Source organism: Anticarsia gemmatalis, chromosome 9 (genome assembly GCF_050436995.1).
Source record: "Anticarsia gemmatalis isolate Benzon Research Colony breed Stoneville strain chromosome 9, ilAntGemm2 primary, whole genome shotgun sequence".
NCBI classification, from domain to species: domain Eukaryota; kingdom Metazoa; phylum Arthropoda; class Insecta; order Lepidoptera; family Erebidae; genus Anticarsia; species Anticarsia gemmatalis.
This window is the reverse complement of record NC_134753.1, coordinates 5411816-5431966: the sequence shown is the minus strand read 5'-3', so window position 1 is coordinate 5431966 and position 20151 is coordinate 5411816. Positions and strand designations below refer to the sequence as shown.

Here is a 20151-nt window from a genome sequence, read left to right as displayed (position 1 = left end):
TAGTTTACAACCGCTATCTACAACTATGCACGCTTTGAAAGTAACTTCCACGAAACGTTAAACTTTATTAGTGTTACTGATATGATATAGGTACCTAGACACAAAAGAGGTGAGGTCTGTATTTTTTTAAACCGTGAAACGTTACCTCTTTTCTATTCATTAGAGCCTCTCTAGAAAAGAAAATTAAACGAGTAATAAATTAGGGTAGGTAGCCAAATGAACAAATAAAAATATTTGCATGTATGTGCGTAAATAACTGCCGGAATCTCAATAAAGTAAAAACTCGTCAAATTCTGTATACTATTTCTACCAGATAATTATTAACACATTACACGATGTTATTAAAAGAGTTCATAATATATGTTTATTTAAATAGTGACATCTAGCGAATCACTTTTGAAATTACTTTCATTCATTCAGTGCTATTCTTTTCCACTCATTCAATTACATAGTCGTAGGTAATACTCATTATCGTATAGCGTAAATAAATAATTGTAAACATTAAATTATTTCAAAGTTAGAAATAATTCCCACCTATATTAATAGACGGAATTAATCGCATTATTGTGCCTTTTTAGTCGTTTGTTACGCATTGACTTGTTTGGAATAGTTAGGTAGGTAATTTTTATAAATTATTCATAACACATTGATTTCTGTGTTTTGGTGCCACTTTGACCATCTTAAAGTTTTCATTTAACATTAAAACTTGAAGTAAACTACTCAGTAATAGTAATTTTTACTGATATTAGAGTCTCTCGTTTGTATTTTTTAGGTTATGTTTGTTATTGATGTCATATTGTAATGTGTCAAGTCTGTTTACGCTAAAGGTCATTGTCAATGGAGTGCTTTCACGCGAATGATAAAACTCATGATTGATTTTAAATGAAGCGATTAGATTTCTAATCTTTTTATCAACCGTCTAGCACGGATCGAGTCTAGATAGAATACATGCTCATCTACTTTTACTTTACATTTTGCATCTATATCATTTTTGTGTAGATGTTGAATAGTACATTATTTATTCTCTCTTTTGAATTTTATGTAGGTAACCTAGTCTCGAAATTAATAAGTTGTAAATATCAATAATCTTTTAGGTAAATGATTGACTACTGTCTTTAATAATAACTTGTATCCAACTGCTACGAATATAGAGGTCTCGGGTTCGATTCCCAGTTGGAGCTTAGAGTACAGGTTTATAAACGTAATAGCTTGGCCAGTATTTGACACGCTCGTCTCAAAAAATTCACCCATCTCGATGGTCAGGTACTCTATGTAGAAATATACCTAATCAGTTATACATAAGTTAAATACAAATAAAGCTATAGGTAGTTATACTAGACTAGTGATGACTCACGGTCAGTCGCGGCCGTAAAGAGCTTACGTAGGGTCTTAATCAAAACAAATTACCTAACAGTTACACAATGTTATGACACCCTGAAACTTTAAAATAATTTTCGAACTTAGGCTTAGAAACAGAACCTTACACACTTGAAATGGTATAACTAAATATCATTAAACTTAGATATGAAACATAAAGTATAAACTAACCACATGATCATTGATCATACAAGTATTTGCTTCATGTAGGAATCGAACTCACGTCACTGAGCGTAATAGTTGTGCGTCATACACCATCGTAATATACAACCCATTTAGATCGACTACATTCAGTCAATCCTACTATACTGAGAGAAACATTCCTTATTGTAGGTACTCAAGATTCTGATTAACAGAAACTCCTACTCATTGATAAACAAAAATTAGGCTCACTAATCTGTGTATCCATGAGTGTTACCAGAGCAAATATAAAATAATCACGTGCGCTGCAAACTGGTGAGTGTACATATTCATTTATCTTGTTGACTTTTGACTTCAGCCGGCCTTCGTATGTTTGCCGATGTAGTTCAAGTTTATTGGTAGTATGAAAACAAAACTGAAACTACGAACACGCTTGTTGTTTTAATTTTGTATTATGCTCGAGTAGTCGACCATCGCTTTTGCATACTAAAGATTCCTTTTAGTGTTAATTTATGTCTGAACAGTTTCTGCTATAAAATATAGGTTCTAGGGTAATCGGTAAAATTTTATAAAGTTCGGTAAGTTATTTCATAGAAATTTCTAATTACTGATCGACTTGAATCGACAGTATATCTCAAAGCTTTTGACTAGTCTTATTGGTGTTACCGCGCGCCGTCTTATCTAGCAATCTAAACCGAGCATTGATTTTAGTACCATTTCTCAATATTTAGTAGCGTAGAGTATTATTTCAGAACCGATCTAATCTGAGTATCCACTGTCTGTTATGAAACCAATTAAACTTAATTCCTACTTGTTTCTATCTTATCAATAGTATCTAGAACTCATTCATATTTTATCATATTCACCTTATTTTATAATCACACACTCACTACTCGTCGCTACTGGTTTATTTATTTGTTTTCGTTAATCATGAAAGTTTTACAAAATATATTTTCAGTAAAACGTCTCAGTTACATAGACATGGACCAAAATCAAGGCACAAGAGGTCAGAATCTTTTTTGTTTTTATTTATTTACGCCATGTTTTTAAATAATAACCGTTACTACTACATGTTGTATTGCTTATAATTTGTCAATTATTTGATACAGAGAGAAAGTGATATATTTTATCGGACAATCAGTATTGATCACATGAAAGTAAGAGTTAGGATACAATAGGTACCTTTATAGGTATGGTATACTTTTAAAAAAGGTAGGTATTTCAATGTACTTCCCGAGTATCCATTGAAATAGTTGCGAGTTTATTACTGTTTGAATGCAATCATGTATGCATCAAAATAAATCCTATTCAACTGTTAACGTTGGTGATACATCTACTGTCATGTGGAAAAGCATTCCAACAAAATAAGTGTTTATATCTGGAACTGATAAACTCGAATGTTTAGTGGCTGATTTTATTAAAATTGCAGTGGTTTAGGTCGCCACGCCAATACCATTGCGTCAGGAGGCCGTGGGTTCGATTCCCACACATTGTTTCGGGCCTGGTTGTACTTTGTGTCCGTTTTTGTATGTAAGAGCAATTCTTAGTGCGGGAGTTGTCTTTAAAAAGAAAGACAAAAAAGAAAAGAAAATTAGAAATATCGCTGAATGTTTATTTGTGTTGTTAACTAACTTTTTATGTTGTTGTTTTTGTGCTATATGCATTGCAATCATTCTCATGCGTTTATATGTTTATAGGTGCCCGTGTCTATACGTTCGTAGGTAAACAAATTTTGATAATGATTGGGGAATGACATTTTATATTTACTTATAGTATTTTATTTTTCTTACTTATATCGTTTTCATATCCAGCCTATAGTGAGCCTATTAGACTGCATCTAATTTAAAGTTAAAAAGGTTAAAGATGTTTGAAAGTCCGAATAACGAGTAGATATCTGTGCAAGTAACGCGTATCTTTAAAATATTTCATCCCCGGTTTCTGAGTAAGTGCATTTAGCAGTAGTTTATCTATTGAATAGCGTTTAAACTCGTATAAAAACGTTATTGAATACATAACCTACCGCTAAATGTACTCAAAAATCAGGCATTGGTCGACTAAAACTACATATCCACGTATAATTAATTTTAATATTTGTTTTCTGGCTCACTTAGCGCTGGACATGAAAGTTTCTTCGACACATTGTCTACTTTTATTTTGTTCAGAATGACATGGTCGAGTTAATGAACGACGGCGATTGTTGGTACTTTTTGCGGATTAATTTATAAAATAATACTTAGAAAATCTCAAAGTAGATAATGTGCGGCGATTACAATACACAAGCTTTGCTTTCACTACATTTTGTCTTTCATAATACCTTTGTTCTTACTTCTCGTTTCATTTGCTATTTACGTATGCATGGGTTTTGGTTGCAAGATAATTTATAAATTAAATTAAATATAAACTAATCTTATTGTACTTTTCCCTAGATGACAACGATGAAAAACATCAAAAACATAATTATAGGTAAGTATTTTCCCCAACATTATGTATGAATATCGTGCCGTAGTTTAAATCATATTTTAATTTATTATTATTTCTCGTATGTATTATGTCGCATCTTTTTTGATACTTGCAGGAACTATGATATTTTATATCTTATGTTCTTAAAAAGGATCTTTGATCGCTAACTTCCGACCTCATTTTGAACTTTTCGTCTTGACTGTGTTCATAGACTGCACAGGGGCTGTATGTATACGTCATGAACTATAAGCAAGAACTAGTCTTGGTTACGTCTGTGTACATCTGTGGTTCTGTAACTTTTTAATAGCCCTCTAAGTGTTTTTGTCCTGATCCGTATATCAATTATTGCAGTTGGTGGGAAAGCCTTTGTTTACGATGTCACCAAAAAGATACTACGCCTTCTTGGCAGCCGTCGTGGTGGTCAAAGTTGTGTCCATTTCCAATTTTCTCCACATACAGACAGACGGCACAGCAAGCCTGCATCATTATGTTCTGTGAGTACTTCTAAAACTATCATCTTAAAGAAAATTATCTCTATATTTATGACGGAGGGAACCTAGAAGTAAGAACCTAGTACCTTATCCATCAGTCATATTATACAGGCTTCATAATTGTATCTAAATGAAATTATCCATTGTCACAATGACCAGCAACTTAGAACAAATCAATAAGGAACAAAAATGAAGTGCGACAAAAGCGTAACAAGAAACTATACTAACTCATAAATTCTACACATGTATAGATCTTATACAAGGTCCTAACAGTTAAACAAACATTTATATTAGTACCTAAGTGTATGTTAGGTTAGTCATAGACGGTAACTTAATTTACATGGAGACAATGACGCTCTTACAGTTAAGCAAATTGTAATACGATTACTTAGTAATTATCGTATCTGTGAAGTGTAAATACGCTTTATACTAAACGACCACGTCCTGAAAAAAGTGACAGGGGTGAAGTTGATTAAATCGTGCACCCATTCTCACTAGAAAAACATCTATTTTGTTTCGGGATTCTGATGAAAATCCGTAGGAGAATCCCTAGTTATGCTTATACCGGTAAACATAATATGTAAGGTGACTAACTAGAATACAAAAGACTGTATTCTGTAGAATTCTTGATCGTGATGCCTGAAACTACACTTTATTATTGGAAAGACACAAATTTAACTCTTCATTTATCTTCTAGGTCTCCTGACATGGGGTATCCTGTACTCGGAGCTTGGAGAGTCATTTGGCTTAAACGGCCAGCTGCTAGGCATGTCTATACTGGTGATAACTGCATACTTAGTGGGGTGGATTTGGCAAAGGGTCACCACTTTACCAGCACTCATAGGCATGTTGGTTACCGGAATACTGTTCCAGAATCTGAATCTGTTTCAAATGTCAGCTGAGTACAAAAATCTTAACCAAGATTTAAGGTGAGCTAATGATGACCGTTTTTTCAATACTTTTGCAGTAGCAGAAACTTTTAAAAGTATCTAAGTGCTTTAATGAAGTACTTAAATAACACCCCATTGCTAGCATTTCTCGTTGATTACTATTCATGAACTTGTATTAAAGTATGAATTACCTTTACAGAAAAATAGCTCTAGTAATCATTTTAACCCGAGCTGGTCTTGGGTTGGATGCAAGCGTTTTAAGGAAACACTACGCGGCAGTTCTTCAGTTGGGTCTGCTTCCTTGGCTCGTGGAGTGTATCCTGATAGCTGTTAGCACACATTACCTGCTGCAATTACCTTGGATTTGGGGTAAAGTTTTTTCCGATAATATTTTAATGTTTAATAAATCACTGAAGTACCGAAAAGGTACTTTATAGAAATCATATGATTCACGAACATAAAATAAGCTATGCGGCTATTATGAGTCATTGTATCGACATCTGTATCAAATAAAGCATATCATTTCCAATTAAGATTACGCGAGATAAAACGGCGCCGATATTCTTTAACTTTATACCTAGAATTATTAAGGCATGAAACCTACAATGCAGCTGTTACCGCTAATTCGAATGATGTCCAAATTTTTATGAAATCTTTAAGTGACAACATCCACTTCGAGTTTAAAGCCTAACTCTATACACATATTTCAGGTTTCCTCCTTGGGTCAATGATAGCATCAGTATCACCAGCTGTGGTAGTACCATGTCTATTTAGACTACGAGACGTTGGGTACGGAGTGTCGAAAGGTATTCCAACAATAGTGGTAGCCGCAGCTGCGATAGATGACTCCATCAGTGTTGCCATATTCGCTATTATTTTAAATGCCATGTTTTCCACTGGGTCTCCAACTTTTAATATTGTTAAGGTTCGTATCCAAACAAGTCATCATGGCATTGCAATATTGAGATAACATACCAATAGCAATTGGCATTTATTATGTTAACTTGATTTCAGGGCCCTCTCTCAATTATAGCGGGTGTTGTTCTCGGGTCATTATGGGGTGCAATGACAGCGTACATACCAGAAAAAGGGGATACTTATGTCGTACCTCTAAGATTCCTTGCTCTATTCCTTGGAGGATTATTTTCTTATTTTATATCGAGCATGATTGGCTGGAGCGGTGCAGGTATGAATAGAAATCACGTAACTCTGATACTCAACAAAGAAATCAAAATTAGGTTGCAATAATAAGGGTATTTTCAGGTCCTCTGGCTATTGTGTCATCAGGATTTGTTGCAGCATACTTTTGGGAAAAGCAAGGTTGGCCTGTAAATAAAAATCCTGTTAGTAATATATTTAGAATCTTATGGATTTTCTTCGAACCGATTTTGTTTGCGTTCACAGGCGCACAAGTAACGGTAAGTCTGCTTTTCATTGCCGTGATAAATATTCTTTGATGAAGCTTTTAACTACCTACCTACTTCAACTGTTTACAGATCAAGGCATTAGATCCAGAAGTTATAAAATACGCTGCCATATGCCTGTTATCGTGTTTAGCTATACGAGGAATAGCTACTTTCTTTGTAAGCTTCGGTTGTGGACTTAACAGTAAGGAGAAAATATTTATCGGCGTTACTTGGATGGCAAAAGCTACAGTACAGGTAAATACATTAAAAATTATATTTGCTCCTATTTTTGAATCTCATTCTTGTTTCAAAGTTTATTAAAAATAATTAAGACTATTGAATACAATGCATTTGTCATTTGTAGGCCGCTTTGGGTCCAGCTGCATTGGACTTAGTTACCAATGGACAATCAACGGGTGATCCTAACGAAGAGACCTACGCTAAAACCCTTTTAGCCGTCAGTGTTCTTAGCGTCGTTATATCAGCTCCATTAGGTGCCCTGCTCATAGCTATTACTGGCCCCAAATTACTTACTAAAGATGACAGTAAGTATATTTACTAGTAATTAGGTAGGTACATTTGTAAAATATTTATTCACGTTATAATTGATTAATAATTTTTTTTTAGCAAACACAACAGTCGTTGAAGAAATAGAAAACGGAGTAACCGCATCCACTACCCATATTTAAAGTATATTATAAGCGTAATTTAGAACAATTATAGAATTGTTGGTAATAATTATTGTTTTATGTACTTAAAGCTATACTAAGTACTTAAAATTGTATAGATTGTACTTAAGTAATAATTGTTTTAGGAAAGATCTGAAATTACGTGAACCTAATGCCTGTACAAAGTGATAAATCTTATTATTAAAATATATTTTTATTTGAAAAACTATCGTTACAGTTTTCTTTTACGATTAGTTAATTCATATTTTAATAAAGTTTCGTAAATATACCCAGTCCAATAATATAGGTATATTAAAATGTTCTCTCGGATTCACGTTTCAATGGCAATACCAGCGCCGTAACGTCAATGTCATGAACGAACTGAACCAAATCCAAAACATGAATGAAAACAAAGTTCAGTTCAATAAACTTTTGTAAACTTTGCAAACTCCACCTTATTTTTTTTTATTATTATAAAATAAATTTGTGTAAATTGATGCTGTATGAAACAAAATAATGTCGGTTGTCGTAATAGCGGTGGCTACAGAAAGTGGAGTGCCGATATTTTCACGAAAACGCGGAAGTAATGAAAATGTAAGTAAACTATAGCACCAAACTTTAAAATTAGAATTATTTACATTTGCATGATAACAATGCTGATAACATGTTATTGACCAGATGGGCCTATTGTATTGGCCCAAAGCACGCTCTTTTTTACAAAATTTTGTCATTAACACTTTTCAAGGAGACTTTAAATGTTACTATTAGAAATTGAATTTATTTATAAAGCTAAGTTTACGATTATTTTTTCCTATTTTATATTTATAGGTACAATTCTCAACTATTGCGTCATTGCATGGCATCAACATGTTCAGCAAATGCCACAATCTATCTATGATAGAAACTGCCGTTGACAATGGAGCTATACTCTGGAAGGAATACTGTAAAAGGTAAACAACAGACTTGAGTATTCACAATTCTAGAATAACTGTTAGAAAATCTAGAAAATGTTTCTACTAAGCAACATTACCCGATACAGACTATTAAATAGTAGCACTGCAATGGTTAATTCCATAGTCAATTAGTCACTTACATAAGTTAGTTTAATAATGTATGTAGTTAAACCGAATTAATGAACAAAGGCTCTTGCTATTATGTTATTTACTCATTTTGGCTACATATACTATTCCTAAAAAAAGTTTAGAACATTTTCAATATTTGTTTAAATTGTCATAAAGTTTGTAAGTTTGAATGCTAAACTTTCAGTGTCACACTAATTGGAATAGCAACTGGCGGTCTTGAATGTGACCTTGAACTTCTGCTGTCAAGTGTACATGATGCTATGATATTCTGCATTGGAAAAAAAGAACTTGAAAACTTAAAAAACATAGACCAAGTTAAGAGAGATTTAAGACAATGTTATCCAATATTGGACTACTTGTTGGAATCTTTGGACCCCAATGCCTTGTCAAGTCCACTACCAACATTAGTACTGGATTTAATTCAGAGTATTTTATGCCCGCAAGCACAGCAGTTACAGGTTAATCATAATTATTAGCAGCCCATACTGTCTCATTGCTGGGTGATGGCCTTTCTTCCCTCCTTCCACTTTTATCTACCTAAAGCTATCTTTATAGGTTGGCTTTCTTTTCCCTCTATCTCTTGCTGACAACTGCTACTTTATAAACAAATACTATGTTATTGGTGATGGCACAAGATAAAATACTAACTGTTCTGGCAATAAATAAAGTGTGTATTAACGTTTTTCCTATCTATTGAAATTAATATGTGCATGTAACATTGACAACACAACAAACAGTAATAAATGTAAACCAATAATGTTTTTAACATTTTAGCAAGCACTAGACCACTATGCAGAGAGTGTAACAGGTAGGTGGGCGTGTCTCATAATACATGGGCACCTTGTAGCAACCAGCTCTGATTTCTGTGAGCTTGATCCAAGAGAAGCTAGGCTGATGTTATTGCTCGCGGCCGCACAAGATGGCGCTCCACTACGTGATACTCCTGTTTATTTACCTCAAATGAGCCCTAATGTAAGTGGAAAATAGAAATAAAAAGTAGATGTTTCACTTTCTTCTCTCACTTGCGGTAAAGACAGCTTTGGCACCATCCTGAATGAATCAAACCAAAACGCGAATGTCTGAAAAATCTAGCTTAAGCACAGTTCATCATCTATATTCTACATACTTACTTGTAATTTTAATGTTTTAGTCACATCACCCGAAATAACCAAGTAGGTAGTTCATAATTTCAGACCCAGCAGGCCAGATTACCAAGCTAGCCAGTGATAATTATCATCACAAAAATGTGCTTTCATAATTTAGTGTCTTTTGATTTTTCTTTTCAGGTTGCATTTAGAGCAGTGACATGTAAACTTCTAGCAGATGTGTACATTTTAGTAGTGTGTGGTGCTACGCCAGCGTTAACGCAAATTGACGAAATAGTCCTACAATGCTGGGAAGTATATGCACCTATTATAAAAGAAGCCAAATTTACACACCCACGAAATTTTCCTATGAGTATGACGTTTGAACCAAGTGTCTTAGGGTGAGAATTTATTTAGATACTGGCATTCAATCATTTTTAAAAGAATAAAAATACGTAACCTTCACTTGGTCAGCGGTAGTCAACTCAAAACCCAACCCCTCTTTCATTATGGGAGAAGACCCTTGCCCAGCTTATTTATTTAACCGCGTACTGTCTCCTCGATAAATAATTTCATGTTTATTCTGCATTTCAGAATACTCATAGTAAACATAAATAAACGTAGGGGAGTTTTCTCCCGTCACTTGCATGCGTCCAATACCAAGGGCCGTGGAATGTCAGGAGCGCATCGGATAGACATCCTGCGAACATTTTACGTCACCAGCGCTAGAGATTTAGCACCAGAACTGAAACATAAAGATGCTAATAACAAAGGTATATATAATAGTCAATAATCGATTATTAAAGATAGACAATAAACAATAAGTAATAATACATAACATTTTGCCATACTAGGCTATTGCAAAATATGTAATGTTTATTGATAGAACACGACCTTTATTCAATAAAAACTGACATTGTCAGCCAAACCGCTTTTAATTATGTATTTTGTTTTGTAGTAGCCTCTTAAATAACTCTTTAAAACATTAATATTCTGAGTGCTAAAGTCACAAGTAGTGCCACCTAGTGAACGGATCCTAGAAGCTTGTGCGTATACGCACGCACAAAAAATCCAAACAATTTAAATGGTTTTATTTTTTTCAGACTCAAATGAACATTCATTATGTATGACTGAAACATATTGGTGTTCTGAATATCACAAGTGTCACGCGCAGCGATCAGGAAATATTTTGTGCTGCGCTCTTTATTCCTCTTCAGTACAGCTGCATACAATACGGTATACTATAACACCTAAGAACAGATTATTGTATCTCTATATCTGAAATCAAATTTTATAGCACATTTTGTATTTTCAGATTAATAACAAGTCAGATTCTTCAAGATTTAAGCTCCAACAAAGATGTCTGCTGGTGAATTAATTATGGGATATTAGAAATAAACATATTATTATTATAACTGACTGACAAATAAAATAATCTCCGTCCAAAGTAATTAAGGAAGAAATACAATATTGAACATAATATTTGGTCATTTTGATGTATGTTTATTAATAATAAATTAAGGGAAGTTTGTAAGGATCGTACCAAGAGGTGTTATTTAGTTTCACGCCTTGTTCCGACAGGAATAGGCAGCTATTCCTTTAGGAACAAGGCGTGGTTTAATGTATATATGATTATAAAATAAAAACACTGCATTATAGTTTCGCTTTTAATATTAGAACATTCAATCTATTACATGTAATATGCCGATGGTTCTAATTGATATAGATTCTTATGTAAGTCACTAACAAAGGCATTCTTATCACTGGGTATAACGTTTCTAAGCGTAAATCTGTATATCCCTTTTGATACAATTTATAATTTAAAATAACGTCATAACCCACAAATGTGATGTAATAAAATGGTATGATTTAGAAGTCACGGATATACTGGGAACAAGTGTCCCCACGACATGTGTAATTGTAGACGACATGTCGTTATTGCGCGACTTTTGTTTTAGTAGCGCCAAGCATGTCCAGCGAAGTTCAGCAACGTCACACCATTTGACCCGACATCGCTGGCAACACTTCTCATGGGTTATTTGTCCCCTAGTGTATCCGCTTCAGGTTTTATACGGAATTACATGAAACGTAAGCACAGTCAACTATTTTCAGTTTCGAATCCATGATTTATAATGATTAAAAATGGCTTGTCAGAATTTAAAATCATTTATAACTTAGTCGTCACATAAATAAGGACTATTTCATTATAAATACCAAAGCTCGAAATTTGCGTCATACCACACTTGGCTGGTTTATAACATGCACTGGGAATTTAATGGTTGGTAAATAAATAACAACATTTTGTTATTTTAAATAAAAATGATAAAAATACATTTTATCATGCATGAACAGTCAACACCTGGACCTTCACGCAATGCTCTTTCAAATAATACACTAGTATAGTAGTATTTGCAGTTTCAGACAAAATCTCAAGCCAAAAACTCAGCCATAAACTATTATAAAACGTGTATCCAAAAAGTGCTATTTTCGATGCCTCACAATATTTATGTCAATACATAACTTTCATCAAATTTCAGGAGGCATTTAGTTCAATACAACGAAGATTTGCCGGCGGCAGATGAATGCAGAACCAATTGTTTTAAAACTATTTCCTAAGAGTTTGTTGTACTGTAGAGCCAAAGTCCTTATTTCGAAACATGGAACAATCACATTCAATTAAAATCCTATTACCGGAAGATTCGAATATTCCATTTATCACTTTTTTATACCAAATTTTATATAACTATTATTCGATTCTATGATATCTTTTTAAATTATCCAATATTATATTATTACTAGAAGCACTCACTCCAAAAGGGATAAATTCTTTTGGTAAAATTACACTTAGATTTGAATACGTAATAGTTTTATCTGTTCTAACATTCTTTATTTCTTACAGCCATTGTAAATTGACGAAACAAAATTAAAATCGCCCCTGCAACGATACCAAAGCGTATTACTAACCTAGGAGTAAACTACATTGGTTCAGTGAATCACAAAGCCATTCACATCTAAATGAGGACTAATAAATATAAAAAAAGATATAATGGCAATAATACAAAGACAAGATTGTCTTACACACACAAATCTGATATCAAACATGACTTTCCGAAGTATTATTATTAAAGTAGAAGTTTCTTGACGCGTATACGTATACGTTGTTTTCACGTACAACCCCGCCCTTTTTAATGAGAAAAGACAATATCCGCTTGCGCCTAATTACTCGTATTGTGGGCGTGTTAGCGCCAAGGAATAACCACAAATATTAAAAATAAAGTTCAGGTATTATGCGATACCATTATAGGCGGGAGTATAAGAATATGATACTAATTTGTTTAATAAGCTAAATAAGCTGCTTCACTGCACGCTAATAGCCACCGTGACAAAGGCTACGGTTTTTAACTCTGTCATTTTCTTAGTACTTGAACATGGCGCAATAGTAAACTATCATTGTCATACAAAGATAGATTTACATCGTTCTGACATGATTTTATACTAATTTGATAGTGAATAATTGTGATGATGCCGTTTAAAATCCTTTAAGAAGGCGCGAAGAGAAGAGCTTATTTGGCCAGCCAAGAAAATGAACTAGAAAAACAATAAGGACCCAAATATCACGCACGCGAAATGAGAGAATTATTATAATATTTCAGTTACAATAACTGTGGGCTGATACAAATCTTAAATTTTCTAGAAATTAGTTACTTATTTTCTGGACTGGCCATTAAAATAGCAGCTACCTACTTAAAATTAAGCATTCTACACTGAGGTTGTTTTATCTTACATTTTAACTGCTGTATCAGATCGAATATTTTCAATGAGGGACCTACTTTCATTTCTAATAGTTCGATGATTTCGTCTTTAGTTAGTTGTAGCATCATACGACCAGTAATATTATTGAAGTTGACACAATATGGTTGACAGTCATTGACTGTGAGGAACTTGGCTACGTCGGCAGTCGTCCAGTTCTCTGGATCGACGGTGTTTAAGACGTCTAAGGGCACTGAGGTATTGACTAGTCTGGGTATCACCTTGTCGGAGTCCTCCTCCTCTTCTAATATATTTGCAGGGAGCGCGTCGCTCTGACTTAAATCGTTGCCTAATATGTCTGGAGCTGTAGGTAAACTCTGAAAGGAAAAATAATTGCAGTTAATAAAGTGTATTTACTAATGTATTTAAGCATAATCTTTGAAGCTCCAATCTGACTGTACATTTAAGAGGAGGATGGGTTGAATTAACTACTTCTAATCAGTGGTACAAACGAAAAACTACAGGGTAACGAATCATTGAGCCCTAATTTTACTTCAATATCTCTTTTTTATAATTTGATTGCTTTCTTTTGTGAGATTGAGGTCCCCTCTTCATTGTTCATTTGTTCATTCATCAAAAATATGCTATATCCATAAATTTTTAGAACTCACCGTATCTCCAGTAATATCAGCCAGTAACCGTTCTTCAGCCACTTCAATACTATCTTTGGACTCAGGATCGATGTCCATTTTCGCCGTATTAGATTCTACGTCAGGTTCCGCCCGTTGTTCAGCATCGGCCGACATTTCTGATACGCTAGTGGGTGGTGATAGACTTTTAGTATCACTCTTTGTATCACCCATATCTGAGTTCTGTGAACTCTCCTCTGTTGTGTTTGGCGGTTGTGATGCTTTTAATCCTGAAAGAATATTTACAACTTTAGTCGTGACTCGCGAGCAAGATTTTTCTTCGCACCTTTCTTGGAGACAATATCCGATGGACGATGATATACGTGATATTTGCGTGAAAGTTTGTGTATGGATAAATTAAATAACGTTTGTTGGCATTGTTATTAAACGTGAAAGCTACTGAAACAATTTCGATGAAGTATTGCTTACAAATCATAAAAAAGCTATGTAAATGTAGACATGCTGGAAAATACTGAAACGAAACACTTTAAAAAGATCGTTGGTATTACCTTGTTTCTTCCGTCGCCTGGGTTGTTTGGGCGGGTGCTTGCGCGGCGGTCGCGCCGGCAGCTGCAGCGGACCCTCGAGCCGGTGGCCCACGGCGCGGCACCAGCCCACCGGGTACACGTCTGTACTGTGCGCCCACAGCCATTGGTCGTATTCAGTGCCCCACCCGTCAAAATGCACCTATGGAACAACAATAAACAAATTATTAATGTCATGAAAATGAGCGTATTCCACAGAACACGCTGCTTTAACAAGAAACCCAATCACAACACAAAAATTTCTTTCGTATTCTTTAACATACTGTCAGTTAATTTCTATCTACTGACGGTAATAAAATCCGTTTACGAGAGGTTTAAACCTGATCTAGAGATAGCTATATGTTCTCTTTCCGCACGTCATCGTAACAAACCTTAAGTAGATCAGAGACGACTCTAGCGACGGTAGCAACGCAGACAAGGCGCGGGTCCATAAGGTCGGCGCACTCCAGGCGCATGCCGGCCACGAAGCCGTGCGACACCACGTGGCCGCGCGCCGCGAACAACGAGCTGTCGGACGCGACACCGCCACATACTGGCAAGTATTCCTCCCAACTAAAGTCTTCCATTCTGAAACTGAACAAAAATAAAAACGTTATTAATAAAATTGTGTCATTAATTTATTGTACTGGTCAGCCTTAGTGTCAAAGGTGTTCAAGCAGCCCGAAGGCCTTTGACATGACTTAACAACTGTTGCCTTAATGGGCAACAAGCTGGGACCAATTTTTCCAGTTCAAATACAGTTATGCTGCCTAACTATCTATGTTAATGTTCGCAAAGGTTGCTTAAAACCCAGTGATTGTTCAAATTCAATATGGATCTCAACCTTTGCTCTCTACTAACTCCACATCAGTGGCAAGGAATTTAAGTTGTGTAAAGGTAAATCAGTCAACAGTTAAGCTAACTATTTGAAGTATAGGCACTGGTGGGCTCCTAATTCTGTTTACTTGAAACAAATTGGTAAAAAAATTATTAATACAATAAAGCAACTCACCCTACAGGAGGCACAAGTGGAATGTTATTACTAGCAGCAAACCCAACTGGGAATATGCAGGGCGATCTCTGATGATAGCAGAACCAGTCAGCTCCTGTCCCATCTGGCGGGTAGCAATCTATCTTTATCATCATATAACCTTCGTTTAATATCTGCATCACAGTCGCTGCACACACCGATGACAAATTTAGTGGATCAACAGCCTCTAACTTCATCCCTTCAGAGAATAACGGAGGCTCGTTACTTGGATACTTGTAAAACATATCGGGTGTAGAGTCAGTTGCTATTAGACGACCGGCGGCAACTCTTTGGCAATAACTTTGAGGCGCGTCTAAAGGATGACCGATCCTGAACGCCCAGCCAACTGGGTGAATGAGTGGAGAGTCTTCGTGACACCAAAAACCATTGTCTTCAGGAGAACTATCGTAGTATTTCACGTGTAAACGTTTTCCTATTATTTCACAAACTGTAGCTACCTGGAAATACATACATGACAATTAGTACCTAACAATTCCAAATATTCATTTCTTAACATGTTAATTTTTAAGAGTATTATTTTGAACAACATAATTTTCGAGTTACTTTATTCTTAGAGCTTTATTTCTTACCTTGACTTGTGAAATCCTATTTTTGTCAACAACTTCCATTATGGAACCAATAGAAAATCTTGATACTAAGCTGTCATTTAGTTTACTGTAGAAATTTGCTGGCAATGTTCTTGCCCCAGTCAGCTGCTTTACTAGGAACCTGGAAAATATATTTTTAAATAATTGAATAAGAGAAATCGATGACCGAACAAAGTTCATATGGGAATCACTTTTATTTTCAATCTTTACAAAAATAGTTGTATAACAACCAAAGGAACAAAATGCTTTTCGAATATGTAGGTAAAGAAAAAATAGACGAAAATCTAAACTTAGAAAATAGCACAAATCTAATCTAACTTACTTTTTCCAATCTGTATATTTGTCTTCAATGCTTCGTGGAGGTATTAGAGGCTTGCCGCGAGTTGCACACCATCCTACTGGATGCACTTCAGAACAACACAGATTCACCCAAAAGTCTTTTGAATTGTCACTACCACAACCTTCATAGCGCAACAAGCCCATATACCCTTTTACCTGTAAAAATATGTTCAGTTAGTTAGGACAAATTAATTAATTATGCTTACTACTTATGTATATTAAAATGATAATGAAAACTAAACTAGTCTATAGTCTGGAAATAATAGTGGTTAAATGTTGATTTCTGTTCTTTAAACACTTTTAAACTGCAATACCTCCTAGTACATACTGATTCAGGCTACTGAATTTAATGCCTAACAACTGCTGACAATCATACTAAGAGAGAGTTGGAGAAATGCTAGATAGATCATAGAGAACTTGCATCAAACTATTCAAAAGCTAATTTGAAAATAAAAGATATATATTAAGTTTCTTACCTTTAAAACTGTAGCTACCCAAAAGTAATCACCTAATTTTTCTGAATAATTTTCACAATCAGTATTTTTGACTTCCACTTTCATGCCTTCAAATGTGTTATCCCACATTTCGTGAAGGGGAGCATGTTTGAACAAGCTCACAGGTGCAGCAAGGAAGTCACATCCAAAGAGTTCATCCTTCCACTCATAGCTGTTGGCTACTACTGCTGCTGATTGCTTTATAGGGCCCGCCTGAAATTATAAGAATGAAGATTATTTCTAAAATAGTATCAGCATCAGTAACGAAGTCTGAAAAGATTCCGTATGATATACATTAACTAGAAAAGAAAAGCACATGAAAAATCACTCTTCAATTTGGAAATGGAATTTAAAAATAAGATACCATATATTATGGATTCTGTGAGAAAGAAAAATATAGAATTGTAAAAGGGATAAGCAATAAGTTGATGTCATGATTAAGATACTTGAGAAAATAAATATTGTTTAATCAGTATGTGATCAAAGAAATTGGTATCCATACTAATATTATAAATGCGAAAGTAACTCTGTCTGTCTGTCTGCTACTCAATCACGCTTAAACTACTAAACCAATTTGCATGAAATTTGGTATGGACATATTTTGATACCCGAGAAAGAACATAGGCTATATATCATCACGCTACGACCAAAAGGAGCAGAGTACCAGTAAAAATATCACAAAAACGGGGAAAAATTTCACCTATTCTCTCTTATTGGACGCAAGCGAAGTTGCGCGGGTCAGCTAGTGAAACCTATATATGAGTTGAGCCAACCATGTTCAATACTTATTCAAACAAACCAACTGTTTACACATGATATCTGACTACTACACTGTACTAAGCTGTGATAACAAATGCAAATTAAATACCTGCAAGTCGTTTAAAGTGGCCTGCCAGTGCTGCAGCTGAGGCAGTGGCTCCAGTGGAATCATACCCGCCATATGTTCAGCTCCTTCCATCAATTGGAACCTCCAATTACAATGACGTCTTCTCAAATTACTCGTGTGACATCTAAGTGAACAAAACTTAGTGTTTCTTGTATAAAACTGTCCCCTTCGGCCAACACGACCACATAACTCGCATATCGCTGTAATACAACAGTAAATAAATTGATAGTTCTGCTTGTTTTCATTGCAATCATAAAAAGGTACTCACCGAAACTGTCTTTTTCTAGAGGAATAATAGAAAGTTCATCTGTGATATTAGTATCATCAGTGTAATCTACAGATTTGTTTACATTTCCGTCATTGCCGGCATTGTAATAAGCCATATTTCAAATAAAGACACGGCAGAACTGTCGAATGTCGTATCCGTAAACACTTCAATACACATGACTAAAATTGCACTATTTTTGTTTTTAACACGGATCTAAGCAAACATACCAGTACAGCGCATCCACATACGATAAAAATGGTAATTCTTATACAATTTGATGGTGATTTACTTTATTTTCGCATCAACGCAAAAATACCATACCACAACAACAAAGATCGCAAGAAGAACAGAAGAACGAACGTAAGTCCACTGGCTGCAGCCGAGTGAATGAAATGAAAGTGATGCACCGAATTGATAGTCGATACTTTTTTTGATATTTCGATTTAAGACATCGTTCCAAACTAATTCCTATGAAACGCTGTCTAACTATCTTTCAGTTTCTGATCGATTACTTAACCACAAGAGACTTATTTCTATCGTTAGAACTCTTTCAATAAGATCTTATCGAAAATCATTCTACTCCTTTTAATTTGTAACGTCATCGTACAGAGAGGCGAGTTGAATTTCATGTTTCATGTTCGTGTATACTTATTCTCTAAAATGAAAACATTAAAATTCTAAGTCCGTTTAGTCACAGGTTTAATCCTCGATTATTTCTATTTCTTTTTATCAAAGTAGGCAAGGAATGAAGGAAATAGGATAATGTTCTCTGTGAACATAGGGTGGCGGCGATGAGAATATAATTTTTAATGGAGATTTTCTTTAGAACGACCTTCGAAATAGCAAGATCCTTGACATAAGTACGACAGTTGACTTAGAGACAATTTTTAAGTTACAAAGAGATATTAACTCTTCTAAACTGAGTTAGCTTAATAAAACATTTACTTTGTGATAAAATAGTATGGCGACACTTATAAATACTTCATAAAAAGTATTTTTTTTACTTATTTTACATAAAAGTCACTTCTAAAATACCGTTATCGGTATTTTATTTCGTAATAATAAATAAGAAATGAATTTATTTTTATTCTTACGTGGCATGACAAAATGTATACAATCAGTTTATGCGCCGTGACCTCGTTTTGTTTTTTTTTATAATGGCAATTATAAATCGGGGAATTTGTCATTTTACTCACCACGTAGGTAGGTAGTTCTAGAACAATTAAATTAGAGATGTCGGAAAAATCGATAATCGATATTAGCTCAAACGGCCATTGATTGTCAATTTTTGTTTATATTGCATTTCTTCAGATTCGGATTTTTTTTCTTTATCCTGCTAAAAAAAATGATACGGGTAAAATATTTACTTTTAACTGCACGTTTGGTGCAATGGTTTAAGCGGTCACCTCGCCGCAACAACCGTAGCGCCGCGTGTGGTGGGTTCGAATCCCACCCGGGACAAATCTTTGTGTGATGAGCACGAGTATTTGTTCTGAGCCTGGATGTTAATGTATCTATGTAAGTATGTATTTAGAAGTATATAAGTATGTTTATCAGTTATTTGGTTACCATAGTACAAGCTCTGCTTAGTTTGGAATCAAATAACCGTGTGTGAGTTGTCCAATAATATTTATAATATTTGTATGTTACGCAGGTTTAACAACGCCATGTTCTCATTTTTAACTGAGTGCTGCAAACATTCGCCATTCGCCCCAGACAAGTGGTTCAGGGTTTGACCAAAGGAAACGCACAGACGGCTTTATAAAATTATGTCTTTTTAAAAATCATTTTCATGTTAAATGAAGAAAAAGGTGATGAAATCAAGTCTGATAGTTTTTTAAGAGATGCAACGTCCTGAACTCATACAAGACCTGCATGGTGGACACAAATACACAATGCCTAACCTCTTCCTCGCTGTTCAGCACGACAGCTGCAGTGGGTTCAATAATGACTAAATAGACAC

General features: G+C 34.8%; 3 protein-coding genes across 11 annotated transcripts; 2 read left to right on the top strand and 1 right to left on the bottom strand.

Moving 5' to 3' along the window:
• Nucleotides 1-457: 457 nt before the first annotated feature.
• Nucleotides 458-7657, top strand: LOC142975686 (sodium/hydrogen exchanger 9B2-like). Of its 7 annotated transcripts, XM_076118680.1 has the most exons (14): nucleotides 458-614; nucleotides 1711-1833; nucleotides 2477-2524; nucleotides 3216-3239; nucleotides 3945-3981; nucleotides 4330-4472; nucleotides 5167-5398; nucleotides 5559-5728; nucleotides 6070-6284; nucleotides 6374-6545; nucleotides 6623-6777; nucleotides 6856-7020; nucleotides 7130-7310; nucleotides 7393-7657. In XM_076118680.1, exons 3-14 carry the CDS (start codon nucleotides 2500-2502, stop codon nucleotides 7452-7454), a joined length of 1581 nt encoding a protein of 526 aa, XP_075974795.1. In that variant the 5' UTR covers nucleotides 458-614; nucleotides 1711-1833; nucleotides 2477-2499; the 3' UTR covers nucleotides 7455-7657. The 7 variants fall into 7 exon arrangements, with proteins under 7 accessions (XP_075974795.1, XP_075974797.1, XP_075974798.1 ...); XM_076118682.1 differs by lacking the exon at nucleotides 1711-1833; XM_076118683.1 differs by lacking the exon at nucleotides 3216-3239.
• A 136-nt stretch (nucleotides 7658-7793) lies between these two features.
• fy (fuzzy planar cell polarity protein-like protein) lies at nucleotides 7794-11252 on the top strand. Of its 2 annotated transcripts, XM_076118686.1 has the most exons (8): nucleotides 7795-8027; nucleotides 8262-8383; nucleotides 8700-8973; nucleotides 9290-9487; nucleotides 9802-10001; nucleotides 10195-10373; nucleotides 10704-10836; nucleotides 10916-11252. In XM_076118686.1, the coding sequence occupies exons 1-8, from the start codon at nucleotides 7950-7952 to the stop codon at nucleotides 10971-10973; spliced, it is 1242 nt and encodes a 413-aa protein (XP_075974801.1). In that variant the 5' UTR covers nucleotides 7795-7949; the 3' UTR covers nucleotides 10974-11252. The 2 variants fall into 2 exon arrangements, with proteins under 2 accessions (XP_075974802.1, XP_075974801.1); XM_076118687.1 differs by lacking the exon at nucleotides 9290-9487 and having other exon boundaries at nucleotides 7794-8027.
• A 1-nt stretch (nucleotide 11253) lies between these two features.
• Nucleotides 11254-18548, bottom strand: LOC142975685 (polycomb protein Sfmbt-like). Of its 2 annotated transcripts, XM_076118676.1 has the most exons (11): nucleotides 18416-18525; nucleotides 18189-18327; nucleotides 17903-18120; nucleotides 17017-17247; nucleotides 16524-16696; nucleotides 16184-16322; nucleotides 15576-16051; nucleotides 14956-15157; nucleotides 14549-14726; nucleotides 14022-14269; nucleotides 11254-13727 (listed from the first exon to the last, which is right to left on the bottom strand). In XM_076118676.1, exons 2-11 carry the CDS (start codon nucleotides 18301-18303, stop codon nucleotides 13341-13343), a joined length of 2367 nt encoding a protein of 788 aa, XP_075974791.1. In that variant the 5' UTR covers nucleotides 18304-18327; nucleotides 18416-18525; the 3' UTR covers nucleotides 11254-13340. The 2 variants fall into 2 exon arrangements, with proteins under 2 accessions (XP_075974791.1, XP_075974792.1); XM_076118677.1 differs by lacking the exon at nucleotides 18189-18327 and having other exon boundaries at nucleotides 18416-18548.
• Nucleotides 18549-20151: the final 1603 nt, after the last annotated feature.